Here is a 20,057-nt window from a genome sequence, read left to right on the forward strand (position 1 = left end):
CATGGATGGATACCCCATGTACTTTTTCCCTATAATGACACGAAAGTGTGGGAAAATTTTATGCAGTATATGGCCATAATAGAGAGGATAGAGTCGAAAGTTTTATACTGCTAAATCAAACCGTTTCCAATCAATAAGTAATCATATTTTTCATGAAGGCGTATTACGTGAAAGATTCTCAGCGGGTAATAACACGACAGGTGTCACTGGTGGAGCAGAATCGGCTTACTATTCCAGAATAACCGATGTCATCTACGATTTTGAGTGGATTTGGAATAAGTATTCTATGTTGTGTTTTTTACAATTTTGGTTGTGCTTTCGTCGTTTTCCATATGGTTTTCATCTTCATTTTATATATGAATTAAGATTACAAGGTGTGATTGCAAAAGAGGGGCGAAATATACAAGAGGACCAGTCAAACTCATAAATCGAAAACAAACTTACAACGACATGGCTTAAAATGAAAAAGACAAACAAACAAATGATAGTACACAAGAAACAACATAGAAAATGAAATACTGTGAAACACGAACCCCACCATAACTAAGTGGTGATCTCAGGTGCTCCGGAAGGGTAAGTAGATCCTGTTTCGTATGTGGCACCGGCCGTGTTGCTCGTGTTATTACAAACCCGTTAAATAGTCTAATTCGGATGTCACATTCATGAAACGGGAAGGGGATTGTATTAACGACTTAAGAAACATATCTGATATCATCTGTGAAATGGTTATTCCATAACGGACAACCAGCATGTGATGGTGTCCGTAAAATTCACGAAGGAATGAGTTCAACTTTTCCATTTTGAACGGTTGGTTTAATAGCTCTCTTGTGAGCAGTAACCCTCCATAAGGGAAATCATGATAGGAAATACAAGCGCGGGAATATTGTGTCAACTGGGAGATATGTACTCCGTATGCAGGCCCTGCTGGCCATGGAATGTTGCTACATAGAAATGGAAATTTCACAATTTGGGAGCTGAAATCATCTCGGTTTCGTAAAGTTTTCAACCGACCTTAATTGTTAATTTCTTGATGTAGGTCAAGATATGAGGGAGACTTGTATCTTTCTATGTTGTGATGTTAGACTATTGTTCCAGAAAAGGTAGAAGGTTTGGTAATATTAAAACGTTTAATCCCGCTGCAATTGTTTGCACGTCCTAAGTCAGGAATCGGATGTCCAATGTTTGTGGTACGTTTCTGTGGTTCATAAGTGTTTCTCATTTTTCATTTTTACATAGATTCGACCGTTGGTTTCCCTGTTTGAATGGTTCTACACTAGTAATTTTTGGAGCTCTTTATAGCTTGCTGTACAGTGTGACCTATAATGGTTTACGTTTATAAATTTTTACTTGGATGTAGAGTTGTCTCATTGGCACTCATACCACATCTTCTTATATCTATTAACAGTATCTGTTGTATCCTTTATCTCTAGTTCGATGGGATAGATGCGTTTAACATAGTCATCAAATTTTGAATTATTCAGTGAGAGAACATCATCTATATAGCGGAAGGTAAGTTAAAGAATAATGCTGACTTCTTTATCCTGAGAAGTTCCTGTATGAAGTCAGTCTCATAATGATAAAAAAACAAGTCGATAAGAAAAGGGGAACAATTGGTTCCAATTGAATGCCGACACTCTGTTGAAAAACACGTTCTCCAAACGTTACAAATGTGTTGAAGAAATCAAACATCTTGATAATGTCAGTTTCAGAGAATGTTTTGTTTGACTCAGTGTGATCCTTTACAAAGTAGGATTTATATCTCCTTAAGACAAGATTCTTGTATCTTCGTTTGCCATTCTCAAAACAATACCAACTCTTTCGATTTGTCTTTTAGTTTGGAATGGGGAATACTACTAGAAAAGTAAAATGTTTTTATGCTATGCAAGATGAAAGAGTCTTAGATTGTATGTACTCTAACAGATTTTTAGAATATTTTAGTATCCATATCTGATTCACGCCACCTCTAGAATAGGCAGTTTCACAATAACTCTAAAGCCCGGCTTTGATTGAAGATAAAATAGATTTTAATAATTTAGAAAATGGTTTCGCGGAGCACTTGGAAGACCCAGCAATATACGGTTGTTTGTAAGTTTCCAATACAGTGATGGAAGATCCAGTTCTTCATCTTTGGTTAAAATTCCAAGGGAAAATGATTTGTGATACTAAAATAGCATGGATTCAAAAATATTTTAGTCAATGTATACCTTCAACAACAGTCATCACCAAAATGAAACAAAAGTGTAATATTTGAGTGTCAATAACCTTTAGGTATCTTCCTGTTTTGTTCCACAATATCGTCATGTTTTCTAACATATCGATCATCGTTAAACTTAAAGATAGAGATTCTAACGTAGACTGTTATATGACAACGAAGTATTCACACATATCAATAAATTATATAGCATTCCTATGGAAAATAAATTCGTTTTATTATGCTGATATATAAAGATGGCGTCATACAAAACTGAAAATGATATATGTTCCTTCGGATTATTTAGTCACTTCACAATTATCAAAGGATAAACATTGTTGTTAAACAGAACATTGTCGACGAATAAAAACGTTATACAGTTTATATTTGTGAACTTCAATTGTCTTGTCGATTGTATATAAGAATAGATCTACATAACTCTCTTTGTGTATATCAATTTTTGTTGCAGAAATCAGTTAACACAGATTATGTTTGATATCCTAAATCACATATTATTTTTTATAGTTAAAATTACAGGTAATATAAAGTTTTGTCTCTTAAATCGCAAATTAGGTTTGCTATCTGTATCACAAGTAATGATTGATATCTTTTTCACATATAATGCTGTAAACATATCCTAACAAATCATGTTTGATGTCAATTATCATAAATCATTATATATAAGTAACACTAATCACATGTAATGACTTTCATTTACCACAAATAATAATTATAATAAATCTCAAATCTTGGATTGAAGCATTTATTACAAATCATGCATAACTGTACTGTTATATTTAACATTTCCCATTTAAGACACAGCATTAAAAAATCATCAATATGTCAATAATTGATCCTTGCGTCCTATTTTTTCCCTGGTATATACACGAAGTTACTGACATATCCAGATACAGCATTTGGCATTTCTTTGGAAACTGGATTGTTCAACATCATGGTTGAATCTCCAATGTTAGATTTCCTATAATTAAAACAAACGAAATATTATCAAACGAATATTTTACGCTTAAAATTAATCATAAAATACAAATTTTCTCCTGGATTAACAATATCGCTGGTAAAAAATTTACACTTAAAACGTTTCTGAATTTAAGTATGTTTACCCCCCCCCCCCCCCCTTTTATAAAACCCAATTGGAAACTAACTTCCTACAAGCAAATTGTATTACTATAAAAATGTTAAGTGATTTATAAATAGATCCTTCTAAATTCATCAGAAGAGCCGTGGTGTAGTGGTTTGCGCATCAGACTACTGATTCGATTCCAACTCCAGGGACTGCTTTTTCGGCTCTCCCTTGACACCACTTGCGAGTATGCGAGAAACGATGATAGTCCGCCAGAAGGGGACGATAAATGGCTGACCCGTGAAAACAGAAAGCCTTATCTCTTGCACATAAAAGGCACACTTTAAGAGTCTAATACCGCTACAAGGCAACACTCACACCTAGTAGAAAGGGATTACTATCAGTTGCAATAGCTTGTTTCTCAATCCACTATTATTCACTACTATCCACTAATAAATATGTTTAAAGTAAACGTAACTTTAACCAACGGATAAGTATGCTTTGTCTTTTGTTGTTGCTGGAGATTTTTTTTCGGTTCAACTTCAACGCTACTTGCAAAACATTTGATCAGATATATGATTGCAATTATAATTTGGATCAGCAATTTTCCAGCTGAGTTTGGCGTTATTTTTTGTTTAATCTGGCTCCACATGTTTGACTTTGACGTAATTGAACAATAAAACTCGGAATTTTAATCTTGATCTTTATGGGAAGCATTGTCACCGCTTTTATTATTTTCATGTCTTAATAATATTACTTATCTGAATAAATGACAGTGTTAGTATATATATTTAAAAGATATTTAATTGTTCATTAAGATCATCTTATACCTTTTTGTCAAATGTTTTATCACTTTTATGATTACTATGGTTAGAATAACTCCTCCAGCAACGCCTCCAATTGCTATGCCTATATATAGGGCAACGTTGTTCTTCTCTTCCACAACTCCTGTAATATGTAGTGGACAAATATGGCATAGTAAAACAAGTTACATTGAAGATAATACACCTATTTGAACTCTTATACAAACGTTGAAGAACTGGTTAAACCAAGTTGGTCCAAAACTCAAACCAAGCAAGAACAGGAATAGAAACATTCATGTGCTTCTACGGCAGTATAATTTGTACCGGTAATGTTACTGCATTCCGTAATCTAAAATAGTTTCATTTTTTTATGTCAGATTTATTAATTAGAAGAACATCTGTTGTGAATGCAAAATACAGATCTAGATATACTGACTAATGGGCTTTCGATACCATAGAGGACTAACTGTCTACCAGCAGAATATTGACCCAGTGATTGTTATAACAATCATGGTACTATTATCACTGCACCAAATGAGCATATCGACAATTTTTGTTTTATTTTGTGTTTTGCAGAATATTAGAAAAGATCCAAAGATAATATAAACTATCAATAGCCGATGATACCAAAAAGGGTTAAATTCAAAGGCAAAATTGGACAATTGGTTTTCAGTTTTACATGAGGAAGGTGGATTCTTTGATAAAAATGAAAACAATGTGTTATTGGTAGTACCTAAGTTTTGGCTTCTTGTCTAATGCTACACGCCGGACAAAGTAGAGGAAGTTGTAACAGAGCCCTTCATCTTTTTAAATTAGAATTTCTAGTCAATGATGACGTTTTTTGAAATAAGTTAAATTATAATAATAAATGAACTGCTTACAAAAATTGGAACGTTTCGAAATACTATTCTACTTTGAGAATATCACAGAAGTTATATAAGGAATTAACTTTCTGAATTTTGGGTCTCCGAAGCTCTTTATTATACGTTTTAACGTTTCATATTTGAGCGTCACTGATGACTCTTTTTTTTTTATTACTTAACCTGCAACTGCCATACACACTTTTAATCCTGGTATCTATGATAATTTTGTTTTGTGCTTTGTTAACTCTCCATCTGAACTTAGAAGGACTCTGATGTATATGCAAATGGCTTCAATTTCTGTTTCAGTAAAATGGATTTTTTTCTTAATCCATTAAAACTGGACATTGCATGTGAATAAATTTCTTGTTAACACATGGTACAAAACTCGTGTTATAGAGAAATAACACTTGGCTATTATCTTACGGGTACCTATATTACTTATTAATTCACTATGTCATATGTTCTCTTCGAATAAAACTATTTTACAGTATACGTACTCGGTTTTTCAGGACAAGTGGTCTGAAAAAAATAAATATCAATAGAAATGAATTTCTTTTGTATATATTATTACTTAACTGAAAGATTGATAAGCAATAAAAATAACATATATTCTTATAAACATTTGACAATCTGCCAAATATGAGACTGATTCACAAGATTCAACACTATGGTATCAACGAGCAAACTATAAACTGGATAAGAAGTTTCCTTAGTAACTTAGACAACAATGCGTACATGTCAATGGGTCATGATCAAGTCGGAGGAACATAACCAATTGAATTCCACAAGGCTCTGTATTGGGACCAATTTTATTCGTTCTATTCATCAACTACTTGCCAAACAATTTCATATCAGATGTGTTCATGTTCGCAGATGATACCAAATTAGTAAAAGAAATAGTCAACCAGAGCGATCAGAAATTTTTTCTGGAAGACCTTGATATCCTATTTGATTTATATATTTTTTTTACAGACAAGTGTTAATTTTAACTAATTAGCGGATGGAATACTTCACCCGAACCTCCAAACTACAAGATGAAAAGTATGAGGGCGGCCGCACTACCCTTGAAAATGTTGAAACAAAAAAAGATGTTGGAATAACTATTAACATGAATCTTATTTTCAAATCATACTTAAAATCAATTTGATAAGCTAATCAGATCTTACAATGAAATACTTGACATATGGAGACCGTCTACGAAAACTCAAGCTTCCGGCCCTCTAAATCCGACGTTTACGAGGTGACATGATAGAAGTGAACAAGTTATTGACAGAATTATACGACTATAGAGTAACAAGAGGTTTACTAGAGATGCACAATAGAACTAAATCAACAAGAGGCCACTCAATTAAACTGATGAAACAACGAAGTCTGGATCTGAGGAAGTATTTTTTCACCAATATAGTTTTAGACATATGTAACAGCCAGACAAGTATTATCTGCAAAAGCTTTAAACAATATAGAATAGATGAACTTTGGGCCAACCAACCATTCATGTCCAATTTTGAAGCAGGCTGAAATTTTATCTAGAAGTGTGAAAAACGTACAATTTTAAAAATACAACGGTTGTGAAGTATAGCAGAATATAATGGTACAACAATGCCAGCGTTTTGAAGATCCATAAGTGTCCATAGTTCACAAATAATACTTGGTTTTAAGTATAGACTCTAGGTACTTGCATGTAAATCATTTTAGTAAGTGTCTATTTTTTGTGTGGTCGTTTATATTTCATCTTTACTGTTTGTTCTATTTTTGGTTATATACTTCAAGCATGGACCGGTATTTATTCATCCCACAATAGTGTTTTAGTTCCATGGTCATTGTTGTTTTCTTGTCTTTAGGTTTTGCTTGTGACTTTCTCTATAGAGTATATAAATGCATTTGTTTGCTTTGTTAAAACAAAACAAAGTTTAGGGTTTTATTTTTGACGTTTTAACAAATTACTTCTGTATGTTTTGCTCACTCATTGTGGTCTATAGAATAGAAATAGCAATGCTATAATCTACCGTAAGGCGATTGAAAGGTTAAGCTACATGTAGCTATAAAACGAGGTGAAATCCACTATTTTTTAAATAAGGAAATGCCTAGAATAAGTCTAGAATATGACAGTTGTTTTTCATTTTGTTTAGTGTTTGAGCTTTTGATTTTGCCATTTGAAATGAACTTTCTTTCTAAATTTTCCTTGGAGTTTGGTTTATTATTATTTTGCGTGTACATTCAATAAAGGAATGATGATACTACAATATTCGGGATTGGAAACTAAAAGAAAATTTGAAGATGCTTCAACCTCTCTATTGTGTCTTGTATGGATTGCTTGGTATAGTTTTAATTGATACTCAATTATTGATGCGTCATCTTAAATTGAAAGATTGTAACATAATGATATTAAAACTTACAAGTTCTTCACATTCAAATGTTGTGCTATTACAACTGTAACATAAAGAGTCGTAAACAAGCATGCTGAGTTGATCTGTAAAGTCTTTACCATTGTTTGATATTGAAATGTGGAAACCTGTTGCCACATTTGCAATGTCGATGGAGCGCTTACTTCTGGCAGCTGGTAATTCACATAACATAAAAAAAGAACTCTTATAAATTCCCGAATTAATGAAGCCTTCGGTTTCGGTGATTACTGTAGTATTTTTATTCTTCTTTACCTGACAAAGAATGAAAGTGATTTTAAATACCTAAACACATCAATTGAATAAATCCACTGTCTCTACTTTATGTTGATGTTTTCAAACACATCACAGACGACTTCGTTGATTTTACTATGATTGACGTATTACTAAACAATTACCATTTAAAAGCATTTTATATGTCTTAGATGTTGATTATTTTGGTAGTGGCTTCAACTTTACCTTGCTTTCATCTCTTTTTTTCTGTGTAGTGTTTATTAGATTCTAGCTTGTCTCTCTCGGTTTTCGACTTTAGTTTTGTCTGGTGTTTAGCCTGTTGTGGCCTTTGTTGTTTTTAAATGTATGTTTGATATCTTTTTAAAAAATCGTACATCTAGTCTCGAGCATCAAATGTTTAATGTTGTGACGCTTAATATTATTTACTATTCTTGGTTTCGTTGCAATTAAAGAAGCTATTTCTTCTCCCGGCACCTAGCTATAAAATTGACTCATTCATAGCGGTTACTGGGATAAATGAAATTTCAATATTATTTTCTAGTTTTGATAATGAGAAGTTAATTTAATAAGGAAAATCAAAATGATTATCTTAGTATCTTCGCTGTAAGTATCACTACAAAGCTTACGTAACTAGGTTCCGATTGTCTTTGCCTTTGTTTTAATGTCTTTTTTTTCTGCTAATTGGTAATTAATTATAGTTTTGGTTTTCACTTCTATTTTATAGGATTTACTGCCGGACTTTTGATTCTGATTGACTCCTTAATAGTTTATTTTTGTATGTTTGATGTTTAAACAACACAACTGAATTAATTTTCGTGAAAATTCAAAGCTGACAACAAATAACTTGTATTCTTTTTTTTTTCAAACAGCGGTGCTTTCAAATTGTAATTCACATCAAACCCCCATTAACTGTGATGTAAGATAGTAATGAATTGATCACAGAAAGAACTTAATTCAATAAAAAATACCAAAAAAGGGTTCAAACTGAAATTTTTTGAAATTATGCAAACAATTTTTCATTTTATTATATACTTACAGTAAAAGGAACAAATTTACAGGACAGACTATTTCTGACGAAATCATATCCTGGTATGATAAACTTTCTACAAGATTTTTTGGAACTGTCGCATGCACCTTCAAATGCTTCTTTTTCCAAAAGTGGGGGCTTGTTTTTGTTGGTAGAACAATCAGCACCAGAAAAACTTGCAGCACATTGACATTCGCCTACAATAAACACCAAACTATCATGTGATCATGCATCATATACATAAGGGCTCATATACTTAAACTATAAGTCAACTGGTGAGTCTTAGCTTGACTGTCAACTTATTTTTATTTCGTTGATTTCGTTCGTTCACAATACATCATACAATTACGTTGTACCAAAAGATAAAAAACATCATTTTAATTAGTTCATGGGTCAAAAACGTTTCCTGTAGTTATATTCATCGGAAGTGCTCAAACCAAAATAATGCATGGAGGTATTGACCTCATCAGTTGGAGATCTTTATGACAAAGTTTAATCCAGATATCATCTAATTTATAATTTCTTAAGGTTAGCTTTGTCTACATTTGTGTTTAATCTTACGGTATTTATCCTTGATATTGTGTATTGAAATTACACAATTCAGAAATAAAAATGCTGAAAAAAACCAAAACCGAAAATTATATACTGTCCTTAAGTTTAAATATCTCGAAATTGTTCTGATTATTACACTAAATATTTCACCCTTCACTGGCTACAGTACATGTTTTTTCTATTGTTTTGGTCATATTCCTTTGCATTGTGATGTTTTCGTAAAAAGTCACATTGATAGACGGAATGTTACAACAATGTTTATAATTAGTATAAAGCTTTTTGTAGGTTGTAGTTTAAAGAGAGGCGGAAGATTCCATATGGATATATCAATGGATATCAATACAACATCTTCACAAGTGAATCGATAAACAATATTTACAATTTACGCATATGTTAAATTTGTTAAGAAATATTAAACCAGACCAAATACAAATACATTTATGAAAATGAAAATACAAAATGTTTCTTAGTCGTCGAATTAAACTGTTTTACCTTCTGAACATATTCCGTGACCAGAACAGTTACCGGGACAAGTTGCCTCTTCAATGATCGATAAGATCGATTTTTCACTACCAGTCGAGTTTGTACTGTTTGTTTTACTAAAAATTTCAGTCCTTACTGCTTCTTGTTTACATGCATTTGCAAAGTTATCAATAGTTGCCCTTAGCCAGATGGCACTTCCTGAAGCCTAAAATGTAATTACATTTTTATTCCTATTCAATATTACTGATTTCTTAAAAGCTGCTAAAAAATGCTGAAAAAGCTCAACAAGGTCATAAGGATCGCTGACAAGTATGGATGTAATGTTACCACCGATTCAAACAGCAATACATTGTTAATGGATTGTTTACCCCAATGATGTCCTGGATTGGGAGATGTAGACTCTAAGCACAACCCTGTGCTTTGCATAACTGCTTGGTTGTTTCGTCTCTTAAATTGATGAGTTGTTCAGTAATACATTTGTCCAAGTTTCTGATGCCTTCGTACTCAAGTTGTTGTTGTCTTACTTCTTGTTATTTTCGATGTAGATTGTGATTCAAGGATTGCGCTGATGTTTTAGACTTATAAATAATTTTTTATAGACTTTATGGTGTAGTACATTACACGCCAACCCATATATATTAATCAAACCTGCCTAAAAACGTCTCTTGATTCATACTTGTCTTCAGGTTTTTGTTAAGTAATCAGAAAAGTTTTATGTTTCGGATGAGCAAATCGAAGGTGAACATACATACCTTTTCACAAATTAGTTCATTCATTACTTGTACCAATTTTTATATAGAGTGTACATTAATTTGCGACTGGAGACGGATAATGTGTCATAGAGATAACATTCAGCTCTTCTGTGTTAACATGAGTTATCATTGATTATGTGCATAATTATAAATTAACTGTTAACAAAACTTTGAATTTGTGTAATACTAAGGCTTTTCTGCCTCTGGAAGAGATCACCTTAGCTGTATTTGGCAAAAAATTTAGGAACTTTGGTCCTCAATGCTATTTACCTCCGTACGTTATTTGGGCTTTTAAAATAATTAATTCGAGCGTCACTGCTGAGTCTTTTGTAGACGAAACGCTCGTCTAGAGTAAATATACATTGTTTCTGTAATCTATGATAATTTTATATTAGTCCAAAAAGCAGAAATAGCCCAAGGACATCAAAGGGATTTCAATACAGTGAGACAATCTCGCAACTGGAGGCGGTAATCAGCTGGACCATAAACAAAAATGAGTACTAGTTCAGCAAAAATTGACGTCACGCTAAACTCCGAAACATGTAAATACACCAAAATTAGTTAAAATATATACTAGTAAACAAAATAATGTTCGAAACGTATCAATAGAAAAAGGAAATGTCAACGCCTCGGCAAAAAAAACGACCGACAATGGGAAGTCAATAAGGTACAGAAAACACCGAAGTTCTGACTACTGGGCTGGTAAGTACAAATTCGACGATGCCACAATCAATGAAAAGGGAACTTCTGTATTTTAAAGTTGTGATGGATTTATTTCTATGTTTGTCACATCATTTTTTCAATATTTTTCCAGTTTATGAAATAAAATAAAACGCGTTCTCACGTCACCTATTATTGGTCCTAATTCCATATCACATTTAATTTTGAATTATCACTTTTAAATAGTCTTTTGAGGATCAATACTTGTATACCATCACCGTTATTTTGAGATGAAAAACAGCAATAAAATTGCTGTTCCTTTGTTTTATGTGTGGTTTTGCTGTGAATGTACTGAAGTTGTGTCATGGATGGATATCCTTTTTTTTCCCTTCAAATCTATTACAAAAAATCATTCTAATGTTTGGTCTAACAAAGTTTAGATTAAGTTTTACCTATTTATATCTTTAAAATACTAAATATTGCTAACTTTGTACTTGTTTCTAAATAAAAGAATGCTTACTTTTATATCCAGAATACATGACTCAATATAGGAGCTGCTTTCTACTGATGGAACATGCTCTGAACAAGGTCCAAAGGCTGGTGCACTTCGAAATTTGTCAGTGCAATGATTCCTGGCAGTATTCTCAGTCCATCCATTCTGCCATTCTTCTATCGGTAACTAAAATTTATAAACAGTTTTATATCTGAAGCTGAAGCTGAAACTTATACAAATATTCATAAAACCCATACAGTCTTTATTACCACTTTCAAAATGCTTGATTAATGCTAAATCGTTATTTACATAATAATTGCAGGATAATTGCTATACCTAACTGCTTTAACTTGAAGAGAGGTAAAATTTATCAGAAGGTACCAAATCCAATTCCCTCCCCCTCAATTTAAAAAAAAGCAGTCGTTATGTATATAGCTATAAATGACCATCTGCAAAAGTTAACATAGCTTTCCTCTCATTGAAAAAGTTTCATGACAGGAACTCCTGGGCTGTATCCAGTAATAATTTAACTGTTCTTTATTTCCTCTATAACTTTTTTTAAAGAACATGAAAAAGGACACATTCTTAAAATCCTATTATTCTATCATAAAGATCAATATTACAAGGCAAATTTTGTCAATTGCTTTTTATATCAATCTGATCTTAGATTGAAAGTTAAAATTAGTCTTTGAGTTCGGGCATGCCATTCAATTTCACACACAGATTGAGTCTTAACATTTGTTTTTTTTCATCTGTATCATACATTTGTCAATCCACCAACGGTATCGTTTGTGAATCAATATGACATATATATGTAATTTGAGCTTTTAAATGAAAATTTATTGTTGGTAGATAAGATTTCACTATTTTTAATTTTAATATTGAAAGGACTTGAATGTTGTTTTATAAATGTTGATTAACTAGAAAAGGGTTGTATCCTCATTTCGGGATTGTGTAATTAGTTTGACATCTGCGTTGTGCTATTTGTTGACATCTGCAGTGGAGTTTTAGTTGGTTCAGTACTTGTCTTAGGCTTTTTGTCTCTCTGTTTGTTTGTTTATAATTTGTTTTGTTATTGTTTTTTTCTTTTATGTAATTGAAGAAATGTGCTTTTGTTTGGGTGTTTATTGCCGTTTTGATAGTTATCTTTTTTTGTGGTTGTTCATTGTTTTTTTACACCAATATAAATATAAAGTATACATTAAATACTATATATATGTATGTAATAGATAAATAGGAATATAAACTATTGAATCGAGGTAAAAATATTAGAGAATCAGAATAATAAACATTTTTTGCTGTATAACAATTTTAAATCATATCTTAACGGTCAGTTTTTCGTAATGGAAATAGAGTGCATTTTCAACAGATTTGGATACATTTCAAGAAACTGATTTTAACAAATTCATATTAAAAACATCGGGAATTATTACATGTACATGGAAAAATATAATTGTCGTACACAATAGTGTTCAAAATAAGTCATGCTGTAATTTGCCTTACTATTTTGGGGTTTTCTTGTTCTTCAGTCATAATATAAATTGGAGGTTTTTCATCATCATCTTCCATTTCTATTTCTCTTTCTTCCCTTTTCAGTTGGTCGTTTAAAAATGCTCCTCTCTTATTTCGTAAGATTTTATTTGTGCATGACGCAGTATACACACTAGATGTTGTGGTTGACTGTCTACATTTTTCCGTTGCCTTAGTCCAGTCACATTTAAAAATAGCTTCACCATGGGGAAAAGTTTTAGTTGGAACCTTACAGGTACAGTACTGTTGTCCGTGATATACAGGATCTTTCAATTTTCCGTCTGGATTGAAAAGGGTTTCCTCCTGTGATGCTCTAAAATATTTATAATAACTATATTGCTAAAGCCAATTCTCAACTGGTTAGTGATGAAGAGTTAAACATTTCAAAAACATGGTTTTATAATTTTGACATTTTGATTAAAAAAAAAAAAAATAGGAGTGCAATATTTCGAATATTTGTTAAATCTGGAACATTTTCAACTTTGCCTCATATTGTGAAAATACCTATAATTAAAGTTATCTTCTAATTATGAGAGTTTTTATTGACAAACATTCATAAATGTGTTCGGTTGATTTTGAATTGATTTTAAAGGTCAACTTGAAACAATAAAACCTGTTATTATATTGTTCATTTTTTTATACATATACATGTATACAGTGTACAGAAAATTTATTTTTTGCGATATTGACACGACCAACAAAAATCCGATATTAATTATTGAGAATTCAGGAATAACTGCACACAGATATATGCATAAGATATCCGCATGCAAGTTCTTATTATTGTGATACTCACCAAGCAGAATTATGCGCAACAACAAAAATTACAATGGTTTCTTAATATATGAATTTACAGTAATTTATATTTCAAATATCAAAGATCTAGAACGGGATTTAGAGTTGATACATAGTCGTTTGATACATAGGTGCATAAAGTGCTCTTCTTTTTATATATATTTCAGCTTTTTATGACAAGAGTGTCTGATGATTGTTACGTATATGTTGCAATGTATATAATATGAAAGCAGAGCAAATATTTAATGCAAAATCTCTAAACTATATCGTATATTGTTCGTTTTAACACTAATAGTCTGTTCACACTTTCAAACTTCCATGTAATTAAAAATAGTTAGTTATTTTGTAAATCATTGGTGCTAAAATATGCCAATTATACACCATCGAATCTGCTAGTAATGTCGCTCGTTATATACTTTGCATTTTAATCTTATGCAAAATTATGTCATTATAAATCAGTTTAATACACACTTCCATGATTCTGCAAATGTCTTCACATCGGCTGGAAATGCTGTATTGCGTGGCGTCAAATCATCTTTAACATCTCCATTATATTTTCCACAAAGTCCAGAAGTAAACCCTTTGTCTAGGACTGATGGAATAATGTTTATTCCCTGAATCCAGTAGCTGTTAGAAATTTTTCCATGTGTAAAGGTTATCGTTGTTCCTGTCGGGAGAATTATCTGCCAAAAAAATACTGCTTATCTTTTTTAACGACATTAAATAGTACAGTATTCTTAAAAAAAATTAAAAGAAAGGAATCGTAATTTTGCAAAAAATAATGTGTTTATCCAAACAAACCTTTCCTTAAAATTTTATCAATCTATTTACAGTCTTCTTTTATAAATCTATTGCGAAATTTAACACAATAATCACCATAGATTATGATGGAATTATAGAAGAAAAAATGTTAAAAACAATATTCATTGTTACCATTTGGAAAAAGGCTTTACTAGATATTATTTATAGGTTAGACAATACTTGGTCATGTTTTAGAAGATTTAAGCCCAAGGCAAAGCCGAGGGCTTAAAATTTCATAAAACATGACCAAGTATTGTCTGACCAATTTAGAACATATTCACACTTTCGTGTGACCTTACAAAACTATCCATTCCCATTGTAATATTCAAACCTAAATAAGAGTTCACATTTTATACTGAACTAAATATAAAACATAGGTAAAGATAGTTTCAATGGATGAAATGAAAAAGCACTGACATAGTTTGTGAAGGATAAATTGTTTTTCTTCTGCTTCAGGTAAAATTTAATACTTATAAATCTTTAGATTTTTTTTTATCTTAAAAAGCAACACAATGAAAATTTGTTTAATTTTTTTTTTATAAATATGAAACTCTCTGTATGAATATTTGAATTCAGACCATTCAACATTAAATGCTTACTTTTTATTGATAAATTTAAATGTATTGTGTTTCTCCGAAAACAATCCTTTGCTTTATATATCAACGGTCTGGCATTGTGTTGTTTTGAAAGAAAAAGAAAATAATTCCCTCAAATGTAAGGTACATAAATTAAATAAATACCAATATTTGTCTATCGTAAGCTAAAGAGATGGCCTATGAAAATATTGAATATACAACATCACTGTACGATCATTTGCAAAGCAACTGTTCTATATGTGGCAAAACAAGAAACAAACAAAATAATAATCAGAAAAAATTAAAAAGTTATCCCAAAAAAAGAAAATGCCTTTACTGCAAATAAAAAATACAATCCCGAATTACAAATTTCTATCTTCATTTTTGGCTGTTAAAAAACCTTTCGTTCAAATCCTTCTACTGAATGAATTTCATCAGTCTTGATATTTTACATTACCTGTAAATATTCATTTATATTACCTTGTACGTATTACCAATATCTGTAACTATTAAATTTTGGTCATCACACAATCTATTTATTACATAACGGTTTACTCTTCGTCGACTGTCAGAGGGTGCTTTAGTGGAACAAAAATTTGCCACAAATAAACTGTTTCCACTTCTTGCAGCGACTCCACAATTGCAAAGTACGGTACTGGAACATTTTTTGTAATATGCATTTATCTGAAATTTATTATTGCAGACTTTAAGTGAATGGAAGGTATCTAGACATTTAAAGCAGGACATTAAGTAAGCTGATTTGTTGTATCAATGTTATATTTTTGGAAATAACACATAGCTCTTTTTGACTTTTTTGACAAATATATTTAATGCATGATTACTGCAAAATAGGTTTTTAATCCCTACAAGGAACTTAACAAGAATACTTTTTCTATAAAATTTGCAATTTAAACAATAAGGTATTGCGTTTCTTATTTCGCGAGTCAATACCATTCACGAGGTCATTATTTTGTCTGTGGATGTCAAACTTGTTAGTTCTGTTATATTGTTGTGTTTCATCATTCAAACTTGCTTTGAAAAGATTACATACTCATGAATATTGAAATGTTCACAAATTTTTATCTGCATTATGTCTAGTATCTATCCACATTGAACTTAAAAAGTTTGTTAATGGAGTTTGTCTTTCGTTTCACCGACATATACCATACAAAATAGTTACATTCTTATATAAACAAGATTAGAAAGTTTAATGTTTGAAGATTTAAGAAGATTTGGTATGAGTGCCAATGAGACAAATCTCCATCCAGGTCACAATTTGTAAAAGTAAACCATTATAGGTCCAATTACGTTAGATCATTTTCAGTGCTGGTTTTGGTATGATGTTTCACTTAGAATGATAATAAAACGATTGCTTCATTTCACAGCTGTGCATATATGTATACGTACTCAAATTAATGATGTGTATTTAATTCCATTACATAGTATGTTTATGTGTCTGTATTCCAAAGTTGGAATGCTGTCTTTTTTTAATCAGTTCAGGTTTGTTATCTGCATACAGTTCAGTTAAATTGTTAATATACATGTATTTTTCAACCTAATTTTCAGCATACAACAAGTAAATTGTAGACGGTTATGAAACTTGGCAAGTATATGTCGTGTAGAACTAATTGTAGAGATGCACTTTGACAGAAAATAAATTACGATTTCGCCACAATAGTTTATCTTATAGTTTGTGTCTGTGTGTGTTGCATTGCCTTTTGGTTTCGTTGCACTTTAGAGTATCTGTTGTTTCGTTTTTTCCTCTTATATTTGATGTGTTTTTCTCAGTTTTAGTTTGTAACCCGGGTTTGTTTTCTCTCAATCGATTAATGACTTTCGAACAGCAGTACTACTGTTGCCTGTTTTACGTTTATAAATATCCTGTTATTAGGTATATAAAAACACTGATAATTTATAGGATTTCCATAAACACCAGAGCCAGCATTATTACAATGCTTTATTTTCATTTATTGTTCATATTATATTGCAAGGACAATGTTAAAAGATTTAACACAAAACAACTAGTAATGATTTTGACGCACCATAAATCGGTAATGAACATGGAAACAAAATATTGATTATACCTGTAAGGGTAGTCTATCGTGCATATATAAAATGTATTCTCCTTCCGTAAGTCCATTACGAATCTGTAACTCATAAGATCTAAAATAAACATATATATGATATCAAATAACAACAGAACACATTGATATTATAAATAACGACAAACAGTGTATTCTGTGTTTTATGTTTATATGAAGGTTGGCAAGCTGATAAAATAAACCTATTGGTGGCACCTTGTGGTATTTTCTAGTTTGTGTGACTTGAGTGATGTCTTGCAGTCGTTAATTATTTGTTACTTCAATTTTAAACCTTCATTTGCGCGAAGACGTTACTCAGTTGTCAAAATAACACACACAAAAAGTGCTATTTTTTAAAAGAATTGCATACTAAAAACTTCTTTAAGCCTTTTACTGCATCATGATTGCTGTTATCAATAAATGAAAAAGGTAGTTATTTTATTATCAGTCTGATTTGATTAGTTGATGTGAACAAGTTAACATGTAAACAAATTATCTGTATTGCATGTACATTATAATAGCTGTAACTTCAAACCAAGTTTTTTTTTGTAAAGATTAACAATAATATGGTGTTTACAGCATATACAATTTAACGCTTTAAAACCACCACCTTACAATAGTTAAATTCAAACTAATTCATTAACGTACGTGTACAACATACTTTGAATCAAATGTTCTCATATGAGGATCATTGTACGAGTAGCAAGCAGCTCCTCTAGTTGCAACATCACCATCTGTTACTAATACCTTTTAAACAAATTTTTATGTAATGGTTATTAAACAAACATCTTGATAAAGGGTAATTTACAGAACATATTCAAATTATAAGCATGATACTATACTTAGTATATATAAGAAGATGTTATATGTACTGTGAATTTATATAATAAGCGATTATATATAAGCACTTTTCAGAGATTATGTATAATTGCTAGAAAAAACGTCAGGGTGATATCACATAGTAACTGAAACGAAGAAACCGTTTTGTTTATGAAGGAAAGGAATTAAATTTATTATGTTATTCCATAAAATCATATTAAAACATCATTATAAACATAAATTGCAAAAAGCACAATATATGTGTTTACAAAAATGTTAAAATGATAAGCACAATATATTAAAATGATAAACACATTATATTTCAATACTAGTAAAAAGGTATTCAAATGACAAACAATATTATAAAATGTTATGTACAATGTTAAAAATAATCATTTATGATTTGCCTTGAGAAGTAATAAGCAGGAGTTTTGTCTTCTTAATAACTGATTTTTTTGTCATAAAAAAAGATGTTATTGTATTTGTTCTTTTCCTTTTTTTCTTAGAAATTTTCAGTAACTATTGAGCATACGTTTGCTGCAAAACAAGTCACATAAGTGCCATTGTCATATCATACTTATTTATTTGTGAAATAATGTGGTTTAACACTGTTCACTTAAAATTTCAATGAATGAAAGAAAACGAATAATAATTTGTCTATATTTGATACTTTTATAATATGGAAATTCCCAGAAATCATATTCGGGAATTTGTAAATTAATTAGTACCATGTTCATTGATACTATAAAATCAATAGTAATTTTTAGGACTTCTATATAATCATTAGTGATTTAGGTGATTTATCATTATTCCGAAAAAAAAATAGAGATTTTACACAATTCCTGATTATAAAAACTTTCTGTAATATATATATCTTACAATTACCTTAACATCAGGAAGATGTATATTTTCCCAATATGCTATATCTTCTGCCGGCTTTAAATTGTCAGGATTGTACAGTCGGATAAAGGATAAACGAAATCCATCATTTATTATACCGTCAGATTCTCCCCATACTTCGATATATTTCTTTGTTTTCCAATCTAAATGGTTGAAGTGAATACCACAGTAATCTTTTGTAAACTTTACGCCGTCGTCTTTTATGTCCTTTGTACATTTATCTGTCTGATATTGTGGGACACCATTTAAAAGATTGATGATACAACCACTCTTTATTGCGTTTGAACTAAACATAAATAACAAAATTTGTTTATATATATATATAAAGCCCAGGTGGTCGTGTGGTCTAGCGGGACGGCTGCAGTGCAGGCGATTTGGTGTCACGATATCACAGTAGCATGGGTTCGAATCCCGGCGAGGGAAGAACCAAAAATTTGCGAAAGCAAATTTACAGATCTAACATTGTTGGGTTGATGTTTAGACGAGTTGTATATATATATATATATATATATAAGTACGTCTGAGTCAGTGACAACCCTACAACAGATGTATCCATCGGATCGCCATCAATGATGGTGATACATGGCTGTGTACATAATGTATATACAACTCGTCTAAACATCAACCCAACAATGTTAGATCTGTAAATTTGCTTTCGCAAATTTTTGGTTCTTCCCTCGCCGGGATTCGAACCCATGCTACTGTGATATCGTGACACCAAATCGCCTGCACTGCAGCCGTCCCGCTAGACCACACGACCACCTGGGCTCTCAAAAAAAGAGCTTTCGGTGGGCATGTGTTACCTTTCCACGTCAGTTTTAATCTAGCGGCGTACTACAGTACATGATATATAAGGCATGAAGATGTTATTGTTACAGATCAGCTAAATTATCTATAGTAAAGGATCCTACAAATTAATGTAAGATACAGTCACAGAAAATAATTATATTCATAAGTACGTCTGAGTCAGTGACAACCCTACAACAGATGTATCCATCGGATCGCCATCAATGAT

At 31.4% G+C, this 20,057-nt stretch overlaps 1 protein-coding gene and 1 long non-coding RNA gene across 2 annotated transcripts in view; both read right to left on the reverse strand.

The window, feature by feature from the left end:
• Positions 1–2,410: 2,410 nt before the first annotated feature.
• LOC139485580 (uncharacterized) lies at positions 2,411–4,609 on the reverse strand. The gene is made up of 2 exons (XR_011655344.1): positions 4,103–4,609; positions 2,411–3,170 (listed from the first exon to the last, which is right to left on the reverse strand). It is a non-coding gene; the product is annotated as an uncharacterized lncRNA (long non-coding RNA).
• A 2,495-nt stretch (positions 4,610–7,104) lies between these two features.
• The window catches only part of LOC139485581 (von Willebrand factor D and EGF domain-containing protein-like), a 51,583-nt gene continuing 38,630 nt past the window's right edge, over positions 7,105–20,057 (reverse strand). Inside the window, exons 7-16 of the mRNA XM_071270173.1 lie at positions 19,028–19,328; positions 17,985–18,070; positions 17,327–17,405; positions 15,723–15,926; positions 14,338–14,549; positions 13,045–13,384; positions 11,569–11,727; positions 9,646–9,841; positions 8,611–8,798; positions 7,105–7,595 (exon numbers count right to left, since the gene is read on the reverse strand). Of these exons, the coding sequence (XP_071126274.1) occupies positions 7,290–7,595; positions 8,611–8,798; positions 9,646–9,841; positions 11,569–11,727; positions 13,045–13,384; positions 14,338–14,549; positions 15,723–15,926; positions 17,327–17,405; positions 17,985–18,070; positions 19,028–19,328 (2,071 nt within the window). The 3' untranslated portion in view covers positions 7,105–7,289. The remainder of the gene's footprint in view (positions 7,596–8,610; positions 8,799–9,645; positions 9,842–11,568; positions 11,728–13,044; positions 13,385–14,337; positions 14,550–15,722; positions 15,927–17,326; positions 17,406–17,984; positions 18,071–19,027; positions 19,329–20,057) is intronic.

Source organism: Mytilus edulis, chromosome 8 (genome assembly GCF_963676685.1).
Source record: "Mytilus edulis chromosome 8, xbMytEdul2.2, whole genome shotgun sequence".
NCBI lineage: Eukaryota > Metazoa > Mollusca > Bivalvia > Mytilida > Mytilidae > Mytilus > Mytilus edulis.